Source organism: Corvus cornix, chromosome 3, assembly GCF_000738735.6.
Source record: "Corvus cornix cornix isolate S_Up_H32 chromosome 3, ASM73873v5, whole genome shotgun sequence".
NCBI lineage: Eukaryota > Metazoa > Chordata > Aves > Passeriformes > Corvidae > Corvus > Corvus cornix.
Genome location: NC_047056.1, coordinates 93338155 through 93350166, shown reverse-complemented (window position 1 = coordinate 93350166; position 12012 = coordinate 93338155). Strand labels below are relative to the sequence as shown.

Below are 12012 nucleotides of genomic sequence, written 5' to 3'. Positions count from 1 at the left end.
TCTGTCATGAATCCTAGTGAAAAGATGTATGTTCCTCAGGCTAAAAGTGAGATGTTTAAGCATTCCTCTTGCCTTAGAATTTCCTAGTGTTTAGTTCAGCTGGCTCTACTCAGCTTGCTGGACTCTGTGGCACTTACATGCAAAATCTTAACCTTTCTCATTTTTTCATGACCTGTGGGTACATAGCTTGTTGCTGAAGCTTCTGCCAAGCAACAAACGCACTTGGAAGTTAAATACTGAAAAACTGCGCCCAAATTCCCGGGTGGATTAGGCTCCAAGCTTATTCGCATTTCTATAAACTTACTACATATATCTGTAATTTAGCATAATTATATTTTTAGATAAATATATGTATAACTGCTTAGGAGGATCTTCTACTTCCTGGTATCATATATAATAAAATCCTGATAACTAAACACTAGGCATATGGCAACCATTTTTAATTTTTTTTTTTTTTAAATGTCCATAGTGAGGTTCAGACTACAATCCTTTGCTCTTTGGTGGAAACCATTTTGTGTTTGAAACTGTCATCAGTAAGGTTTTGAAACTGTAATACTGCTTTACTCTAAAAAATAAAGGCCTTTGGGTTGAATCCCTAAAGCATATAAGGTGTCCCTGCACATGGCAGGGACTATATGATCTTTAAGGGCCTTATCAACCTAGGCCCTTCTAAGATTCTATTATTCTATGATTGGTTTATTGTTTTCTTTTTGTGCATTACAGATACATGCTTAAAAGCAATTTATTTGACTTATTTAAAGGCAGTATCCTGCATAAGACCTTCTTCTTTCACCTTTCGACCCCAGTTCTCTCAAGCATGTGACATCAAGGTCCTGTGGTTTCAAGTTAGTAATCGTGCTAGAGCAGGCAGCAGAGTATTTAATGTAGTTTATTGGATTTTGAAATTATAAGCAGCTTTAAAAAAAAGCATTTTCCATTTTGAGTAAATCATACCAATTGTTATGCTTTGATACTGTTTATGAACTCACTGCTGCTACAAAGATAGTAGATGCCAGCTGGAAAACAAGTACATTCATTCTTTACACATTCAATTGAGAGTGGCTCTTACATAACTGTATCCTCAACACCCAGAAAAGATCTCTTTTCTATGAATGGTTTCTGTAGAATCTGAAATTAGATATACTATGCTACATTTTCCAATAGATCATAAGGGGAAATAATTTTTAAAAGCTGCCACTGCAATTTGGCAATAGTGAAAAGATCAATAGGTCATTTGTTTAGCATATTTAGACTCCTGTTTGTAGAAGAAGTAAAAATCATGACTCCCTGTCAGATAGAGCCTCAATATCTACACTGATAGTGTTAGTGATTACAGTTTATGGCTTAGTGTGAGAAGGATGGTCAGATCCTTGTGAGAGATGGGAACTTTTAACACCTGTTTATAAGATACCACCAGAAGGACAGATTGTGAAGATGAGAAAGGCAACAAGGACATGTGCATATCCTAGTGTTTTCTAAAAGTGAACCATGCTCATATACTACCACTGTTTCCCAAAGGAATAATGGGTAGAATGTTCTTGAAGACTGACTCTTTGTTAAGCTGTCAACAAGTAAATAAATTCTATTTTTTAAAATATGAATACACACTAAAATATTTTAAGAAGTGTTTAGAATTTCATATATTGATTCTGAAAATACTAATATATATATATGTGGCTATCTTTATGTATAAAAGCATTTTAAAAAGCATTTTTATTTCATCTGAAGTATGTACATTTGAAGACCTAGCTCTCAGATGTTAAAATTGGAAATACCTCTGGCTCCACATTATCCGTCAGTTTCATGGATTGGATGCAGGCTTGTGAAAGAATAAACCAGTTATTTTTTTATAAACCCACCAAATAGCTTAAGTCTCATTTTAAAATCTGAATTGGTAACATAATGGGAGGTAAATCCCATCTCACTAGACAGCACCTGAATTTTTTTTCCATTTTACATAATGCTTGGGAACATAAAATGACAAGATTAAGATTCTATTGAAACATTATGTAATGAAAAATCTGTATCTGATATTTAAAAGCATAAAAGGGAAATAGAAGGAAAAAAGTTGATAAGAATAGGTCACACAATAGATGAAAATCTAAAATTAAATATTTAATTAGAACTCTGATTTTGCTTTCAAGGTAGGTGGCATTGCACAGGCTATATTACAGTCTTTTATGTTTGTTTCTTTTTTTTTCCAAAGAGAATACTGTTTATTTTTAACAGGCCACTTTAATATTAATACAAGTGTAATAGGATCAGAACTGAAAATCAGCTAAAGATGGTAAATTTTACATTATTGGGAAAATTACAATTTTTTTTTAATTGTAAAAACATTTATTTTTAACAATTTACCTACATTAATCAAAAAAGTACAGCATATTTAATAATTTTACAAATTCTTCATAAAAAATATATCTCTGTACAAAAAGTTCTTTTGCACCTACTTCATGTCACAGCAGCATGTAGTGAAATGGCAGAATGGAATAGTGGGAATGAAAATTAGATTGACTTGATCATAATGTCGGCGTTCTCCCCAGTTCCCCCGCCCTCACCCTCCCACCTTTTTTTTTTTTTATTTTTTTAATAACGGCTTTTTTTGTTTACAAAATATTTTACACAAGAAAAAAAATTATTGCAGCTAGCCTGGAGAAAGGCAAGATGTGTGATACAAGCAGCAGTTTTTAACAGCTTTGAAGCACATAACCTGTTTTTTAAAAAAAATATAGAGCATGTATTATTAGCCTGTCATAATGATCTGGTCAACGCTGGGGGAAAAGTCTTCTGCATATAATCTCAAAAAAAAGATTTCCTGGCTGCCATTACCCAGCCACTGCACAACATCTTTAGAGTCTCACTCCGTAGAAGCACCATATATAAGTGCAGGCATACACAGTCCTCTGTATAATAACGTCAGGAGAAGGAGATCCAACCTGAACAGAAGACTCAAACATAGCGGAGAAGGAGAGGAATTTGAAAGGCGTGGACAGAACTGATTAAGCTACAATACTTTTGTTTTACTTGGGTTCCAACATGAAGCTCCTGTTTAATCAACACTAAAAGCAAACTTCTTAGGATAATTTGTCAGTGTGTTCCTTTTGAGTGTCCCTGATCAAAGAACACTCACTCAGGATAAGCAGTCATTACATTACCTCCCAAAACGAACCACTGAATAATGGATTCACGGAATCTGGGCTCTCTAATACAAAAGATCAAATCATTTAACTATTCTCTTTTATCCTCCAACACATTCCTTGGCGGTCATAGTGAGATAGGGCACTGAAGAATACACTGTAATGAGAGGAGTAGAAAACATCAATAATAGCTAGGTATTTTGTTTTCAAAACTCCATTTTTTTTTCTGCCATTGCTACTACAGAAGGATTTTTAATACAATAATGTCAATTTTGAACACCTGTCAGAAACTCAACTCAGAAAACAGCTTCCCTCCCTAGCCCACTCTTCCTACAAAAGCTCTTCATTTGCCAAGCAACTTCCTCTATGTGGGAGAAGATCAAGACAACAACTTTAATCTGATGACTGTTATTTCTCAGGAAACATGAAGGGCTCTGAGATGGGACAGATAAATGAAACTTACTGCACAATAACTTCAGAAACAAACAAAAAAGAAAGCCAAAAACTACTAACAAAATGAACAAGGAACTGACTGGAAAGGATTATTTATTAAATTTTCTTCAGAGTTTCTTGCTCATATGAAGAATGTAACAGCTGGAGGCCCTACAATACTGTATTATATTGCTGGTATTTTTCATCTAACAGATGTAGTTGTTAAGCTGACCATTACCTTCGAAATTTTCATTGTGTTCTGCAACATTAGCTGAAAAACCTGTTACTGGGCTTATTTTACCTTTTTGTTTTGTGTATAACAGCCAGACCTACACACATATGGAGTTCAGAAAAACTTTTCAACAGGCATTGATAGCAACTGGACATTAGCATATTTTGAAATTCAGAAAATTAAAACAAAACAACAGCATCAAAAAAACCAGCCCTAAATTAGAAGAAAAGCAAAACAACTTTCCTGTGTTTTGAACTCAATGTGTATGTCTAAAACCAGATTTTGCTTCATTATTTACTATCATTTCCCAATTTTAAAACTCAATTTTGTTAATCTGCCCAATGGCATTTTTGTTTGTTCCCATTCAATAATAACTCTAATTTATGCAAATGTTAATGATTACTCAACCTTTATATGTATAAATGTCTCTGTCAAACTGTGTAAGTACAAAAGCAGTAAGTAGTGTGTTTAAAAAATTTTAAAATAAACAGAAAGCAAAGATAGTTGAATATTTCTCTTTGTTCCAAGTAGAAACTGAATGACAACTTGTTATAAACAAGTTGCACTGGATTTATATATGCTACTGTAATGTGGTTTAGTTCCATGTAACATCAGAAAATGATGTCATATTAAAGGAAAAATGGAAAAAAAATGCAAAAGGGAAGACTGTATTATGAGCACAGGCTCACAGGCTTTATGAGCTATCTAAAATAAATTACTATTCACATTTGTACACGGCAAGCAGCAATAGCTGCTAACCCCCCTGCTGTTAAATAGTATGATACTGACAGTGGTGATTGATGACTGATTTCAAAAGAAAACAATAGTGGCAATGAAAATTTCTTAGAAATGGGCTCTTGTTCTGGTTGAAAGTCTCCAGTGACTTGTAATCATGTTTACAATGAAATTTAGTCAAGAATTGACAGAAGAAACATTATCCTCTGTTGCACGAGATTTTAACCTGTGCTAAGCATGGGGCTCAATTTAATATTCCAAGTAAATTTATTGTGGAATGTTTTGCTTGGCAAAGAGTGAGTTAATGTCTATATACAATGGTCAGTGTATAGAAACCCTGTATATTTTCACCAGTATCTTACTCAGTCAGCCATTACACCCTAGTGCAAAAAAATTGTGCATTAACATTTTGCAATATTCACGGCTGATTGGGGAATTGGCAAAACTGCCCTATGAATGAAATACACTGTAAGTTTCCCTAATTTTAGCAAGATTTCAATGGTAAAGCATTTTCAGGTGTATGCAACCTCAAGAAAGGCTGTCTACTCCTTCAAGAGAGCTTTATTTCTTCAGAATATTCCCGGGGATAATCTCTGGTGCTATCATTTGTCACAGTACTCAAAGGATTTATCCAAGTGCCCAGAAGAATGCATTGAAAGGCATCCAGCCGCATACAAATATGAAAGTCTGAGGCATTAAATATGACAAATTGGCATGACTTGGCAGTCTTCCTTAAAGTGTGCCTTGATTTGAAGCAGATGCAGCCAGGCATTTTGATCCAACTTTAAGATGAAAAAATATTCTTTGTCTGATCCCCCGAAGACTGACACGTTTTTACCAGAAAATTTAGCTGCATGTAGGCTGACAGAAGATGTTAAAGATTACAGCAGCAAAGCCAAGAGAAGGGAAACTGGTATATGGCACCAAAGGAATTACTGCTTGTCCATCAGAGGTATGGCTATGAATCAGTCATATTGGGCACTGAAGGCTATACCACTGTACAAACTGTGTTCAGAGTCGTATCAAACCTCACAGCCTTTGCCTCTGTGGGTTTTAAGTTTGTGTCATACATGGGATTTTCAAATGAAGCTTGTCCATTACTGTTTTCGTGTCCAGCATATCCATTGTACTGTACTTTTGGTCTTGTTCTGGGGAAAAAAAAAGACAGGAAATTATCATTAGGAACCCTTAAATAAACATTTGAATGTTTCTACTCCACCAACATACAACAGCAAGTGTCCAGAATATCTTGCACTGCTAGTGGTAGTAACCTTCGGGTAAGCGTCTGCAAGTCCAGTTATTCCAGATAGATCTCCCACAGCATGTCTGTCTACCTCCATAAATACTGCCAACAATAAACACTACTAAATACCTTGTCCAAACACATTTAATCAGATTGATCAAATCCTGATATTCACATAAATGTTGACAATTCAGCATCAAATGATACTGAAAGTAACCAGTCTTTTATTTTTGATAGTTTTCTCACCATGAAGGAGATATCAAAATTTCAAGAACATATTAAGCCAATAATTAAATGAAAAATAAACCAGAATTGTGCAGATTTTCTGATTTATCCAGTAAAGTGATATCCTATGGAATTATATTTTACTATTTTGTAAATACCTTAAATCTCTTAGTATCTAGATGTATCTAAAGAAATATAATAAGGAGGATCAGTTTATTGTTTTATACATTTAATTGTAATAGGGCAATAAAGGAAATAAAAGAATGCAAAATGGAAGTGCTTGGTGCTTAATAAATGTAAAACAATTTAGAATATCATTATATAACTTCAGAAAAGGGCTCTTGAAAATCAAATTCTTCTTATAAAATTATTCTGTTTTGGATAGCAGACAGGGAAAGCTATCATCGAAAGATATCACTAATGGAAATTGACAATATGCAAATAGTTCTGTTACTCATAAATATGTCTTTTCTGTATATTTTAATTTTATAACTACTAGAGCATTTTAGAAGTTAACTAGGAGCTTTCCTAAGTATAAGTAAGTTAATATATTTTAATTTTGCTCAGAAAGATAGAGATGCAGTCTTCATTCTTAAGTAATCCCTGTCTGCCAGATAAAAGGTACAACTGTGTAAAAGAGATTTAACAACCTTGGTTCTAATTAGATGATTTTAGTCTGAGATACGCACAGCAGAAGCATAAAATTTTATCCTAAGACATTCAAATTCTCTGTTATAGAGAACCTCTAGGGACATAACTATTATTGCGTCATTTTGAAAATTTCATGTTGTTATTCTGATCATTAATGTAATTTCAAGAAAGTCCCTTCAAAACTTAGAGATTCTTTTCTCTTTCTATTGGAACATCCTTTCTTTTGAAAAGAATAAAGTTTGACCTAAAGTTACTTTACATCACTAGTCCACTTGTTAATTTTTTGATGGTAATATGACACTGATACCCCCTCTAAAAACTGTGGTTTAATGGAAGAAATTCATTGAAAATAGAAGAAAAGGAAGAATATTCTTTGAAATAGTAAGTTATGAGGAACATCTCCTTTTTCAAGTATAATGCATTTAAATTAGGCAGAACTGCAATGCTGTACCAGAGATACTGATAACAGAGGGATTACAGCCGCTTGTCTAAAGAACGAGTTTTATCTCTCTTAAATAAATACATTATTCCTACTACTCATGAAGGGCATTATAAATTTCATAGCATAAACTACAAAATATACCCCTATGTCACAATATAATTTTTTTAATGAGTTTGCCTCCTCTTTCTAGGCAATATTCCATTTTCATTGCATTTCTTCTTCTGATTGGAATGCCTGAACAGGAACTGCAGAACAGGAGCTGTCTGAAAATGTAGACCTGTAGGCATCAGAAAGGCATCTTACGATGACACGTTTGAAGACATAGTTGACAGCTCTCCCTGAGCAGTTTTTTTCAACAAAAGGCTATACTGCATTTCAGGACATGGAAGATTTTAACTGGAGCTCACAGGTTCAAGCCTCATGGCAATTTGCTTTTCCCAAATCATCTAATGCTGAAGTAGGCCGACAGTCTACTGCATTGTAGGGCAGTGGTGGACTTCAGTGTGTATGTGATTTCCTGCAGTCGCAAAATACTCTTGGTATCATGATTATAGAACAAAAGTTTAAAAAGCATGTTCCTGTTAAAAACTATTTTGCAAATAGTTCTCAGAATGAAAACATTTTCAGAAGATACACAGATATCAGGCTTTAAACCAAATTTCAGACAACGTTGTTGGATTTATTCTACTATCTAGCGACATGTAAAAGTTTCATATGACCTAAGTGGTGCCAATTCTAATAGTAACCACTAGCTGACTCAGCACATACTGTAAGTAGTCTCATTATGGGCTGTTCCCTCATGGGATTTATGGATTTTTCAGCTTGTATAATTAATACTGATAAACTTTTTGAAAGAAGTTGCATAAATTCAATTTAATAAAGCAATAAAATGAAAAAATAGAACATGTGACCTCAGATTTCAATCTGATTCAGCCTAACAAACCAAGAAGGTTGATAGGTCTTTGCTCCTTAACAGAGCAACTCATTTTTCAAAATGTACACCATTAAGAACTGCCCTGCACTGAACTCCTTCATGGGAATACCTAGAAATGTTTTTCTTTCTAGAGCAAAGATATTCTTAAAAGCTTTTAGCATTGTGTTCTCTAGCTACCTATCGAAATCAAACCAAAAAGCTTATTAAGTTATTGAATAAATAAAATTTACAATACCTGTGTTTGTAGAGGTAAAATGCAAACCCTGATAATATTAGAGCAAAGAATGGTACCAGGATGGCAGCTGCAACCGAACTGCTGTTTGTACCATAATAGTGATTTGAAAGGTCTGTGTCTGCACTTAAAGGACCTGAAATGAAACAAAAGGGGCAGAAATACAATTTCCACATTATCTATGGGGAGAAATAAAATTCCCATGTTATCTATTTAATGGTGTTCCTTTTATTCAAGAGTTAAAGAAGATGGTGTCTTGATGAAATAATTCTATTTAAAAACTTGAAATAAACAGCATGCAGCATCACAATATAAATATTAATACCACTTCATGATATATCAATAAATATAAAAATGATTTGAAAATACTACTCAGCAAGTAAAATAATTTTGGTCATGAGTCAATTTAAAAAGGTTAAGCCATATAACTTCTGAAAAACAAATGAATCCTGCAAACGTACTGTATTCCAGCAGTCTTAATATTCAGTTTGGAAACAACAAGCAATGCAAGCCCACAATAAACATGAACAAGGAAGGGAAAACTGAGGTGACTGCAATAAAACACAGTGGTCCTGCTCAGCTCAGTAGCCCCCCCAAGTCTGCACCTGTATTCATGTCCCTCTGGCAGCTGTGTTTGCACTAGGGTAGAACTGAGTGCACACAATGCAAACGCAGAGGCCTGTGGCATGGCCTCGCCGGGCTCCTGTTGTGCACAGGCAGATAACCTGGACTGTAAGGCATTTTGCAGAACACGTTTTTTCATCAGTATAAAAAGACACATTGCTAAATTGCTTTAATAGTTAACCACCTTGGCAATTCAAATTGTGAAGGATGAAAGACAGTTTTATGATGAAAAATACAGAAAATTTTATAGAAAAACATGTTTTTTGAGACCCAATGCCGTGTTGCTGGTTAGAACTCACAGCTCTTTAGAAAGCAATATAGATCTTATTCAAGGAAGAAAGACTAGGACAGAAGGAATGTACAGAGAGGGTGGGACTTGGACAGATAACTGTGTTTGCTACTCTGGGATATTATTGCTTTTGAGAGTGGAGAAGAACAGGAGACACTTCTGTTTGCCTCTAAGAAATGCTCCAAACCACCAGTACAGTGTTGCAAACATCACAACTCCCTCATTGATAGCAACAGCATCGATCAGTCTTTTTAGGACTCTACTGCAAACCAATTATATAGCAGAGACATGGCCACTATGCTAATTTCACCAGTCTACTAAAACATCCAACTATGTTCGAAAACTGAGAAAAGAAAAAAACAGAGAAAAAAGCAACAATTCTCCTCTGATCCCAGGAAATGTTCAAGACCTGATTGGATGGGGCACTGGCAACCTGATCTAGTGACTAGCATCCCTGCCCATGGCAGGGGGCTTGGAACTAGATGATCTTTAAGGACCCTTCCAATCCAAAACATTCCAGATTGTATGATTTTTGCAGTTTAAGCTCAATGCAAAAGACAAATGAGATAAATTTTTGTCCTGTGAGATATCTTTAAACCTTAGATATTTCAACTGTTAATATTATAACACATTTTGCATTTAACTTTAAAAAATGTATTAAGTTTTAGGAAGTAACTCAGTGGCCTTTAAAATGAAGTCAACCTCCCTAGGAATTTCAGTATTACCACATTTGATTGTTTAAAATATGACAAAATATTGTACTACTATCTTTTTCACTGTCTTAATCTTCTGTCACCTTTTAGACTTCTCTACATATTTCTCTGCAGAACTGATGAAGGAAAACATTTTCAAATTAATAAACATTATTGTGGCAGTTGGGATCACATTATGAGCTTTGTCACACTACTCTGGAATATCTTAACATTGAACTGTTTTAGAATACAACAATTTTATAAAAATCTTTGGGATTTAGTAATCCAGTATTTGTCCCAAAATTCAAATTGTGGAAATAACCTTGGCATAAATTTATGTATTTGTACTGTATTGTAATGTACTGGACATTCTCCAACCTATCTAAATTAAAGACAGACAAACTAAGGTAGCTCCAACAATTAATAAAAGTTTCAGAAATATTAATTTGAATGTTTTTTATTGGTTAGAAGAAGTGACAGACTTAAAAAAAAAACAAAACAAACACATGCAGTTATCACTTTCTTCATCCTTTACCACCACAATCACATGCTGTTTTTCCAATTATTTGGAGTAATTAATAAAAAATACAGTAATGATCAAATTCATTGAAGTCAACTTACAGCAACAAAAATCTGGAATTATTATTCAAACTCTTATATAAATTTCAAAACAGAAATATATGTGATCAATGAAGTCTTAACTTATATCTCAAAGCTATTATCTCAAAGCTATTATCATGCCACATAGGATAGATACATTTTCATGTACAAGTAGCAGAAAAATTATAAAATTCATAATAAAAAATTCTTGGTCTGAAATTTTTGGTACATTTAGTTAATTTAAAAAAATGTTGTGTAACTCAACATTTAAAAGCAGGCACAAATTTACACTTAAAGAATTTATTTTAAGTTATCTATGTTAGATAACTGATTCACATTTAATACTTTACTCAAAAATCCTAGTGGAAGTAATCATATATTCTGTATCTCTACAGTTTTTGAAGTACCACACTTAAGGTAACAAAACTTGACATTTTTGACTGAAGTTTACAACCTTTAACTAGAGAAGTGTTGACCAGCTTCAGACTGTACACTGCATATACTTTTTGTTAGGAAAAGAAACTTCACGGTACTTTTGCATAACCTGAATTTTAGTCATGTATGAGACTTCAACTTGGTCTGGTCTACTTATAATAATTTTCAGAGCTGTTTGTGATTATCCTGAGGTGAACTTTGTCATTCTTCTGACAGCAATATCATGATAAGAAATGGGAAGGCATATTGTATGGCCCAAATTAAGGTAAACAGAAAAGTGGAAATACCTAAATACACACACACACACACACACACACACACACAAAAGGTATGCAAAAGATAATTTGGTTTACTTTTCATTAAAACAACCATACTTTGTCACTGGGAAATGTTATTTAATAGAGGGATATTCAGTAAGATTATAAATGGTTTTGGTTTTCTTTTAACATTTCTCATAAAAAAAGGGCTTTAGCCTCCTAAAACAGCAGCAGTCAGGTGAATTCAAATTTTGATAACACTCACAGTGAATTCATTAATGTAAAAGCTGTGTACTTCTATTTTTGAGATGATTGATAAGTACTGCCATTTATACCTAATAGAAAATAATACTTTTTTAAAGAAAATACTGTGAAACCTGATCTCATGGTGGCAACCCTGCCCCTCTGACCCGAGCCATTCCATAATTCTGTGATTAAGAACATTTTCTTATCATTGTTTGGATCTATCATATGCATTTCTCCTTTGACTCCTAGCTCGGGGTTTCAGTTGACTGGCATCAGTACAGCATGACTCAGTTTTACTAAGAGAAATGCTGCTCAAGTCAGAGAAGTGTGACAGCAAAACCCATGCAAGATTAAGAAAAGTAGAATTACACACCCTAGAGTAATTTCTGAGACAAGGATGGTTAGCAGGTCAAGGATTTAAGAGAAAAAAATACCCACACAGAAAGCAAATCAGCAGCTTCCAAGGAACAACATAGGCTGGAACTTCTTCACCTGACTGAACCTGCTGCATAGCAAAGGCTCTTTGGATAGGTGCCTCATTAGGTGTAGACGTGTGTTACCATATAGTTTCACAGCTCATTACTCTAGCTATCTGTTTGTGCTTTA

The 12012-nt window shown here is 34.1% G+C and overlaps 1 protein-coding gene across 1 annotated transcript in view; it reads right to left on the bottom strand.

Moving 5' to 3' along the window:
• Nucleotides 1-2094: 2094 nt before the first annotated feature.
• CSMD1 (CUB and Sushi multiple domains 1) overlaps nt 2095-12012 on the bottom strand; it is a 1117781-nt gene continuing 1107863 nt past the window's right edge. The window contains exons 67-68 of the mRNA XM_039568608.1: nt 8267-8399; nt 2095-5684 (exon numbers count right to left, since the gene is read on the bottom strand). Of these exons, the coding sequence (XP_039424542.1) occupies nt 5525-5684; nt 8267-8399 (293 nt within the window). The 3' untranslated portion in view covers nt 2095-5524. The remainder of the gene's footprint in view (nt 5685-8266; nt 8400-12012) is intronic.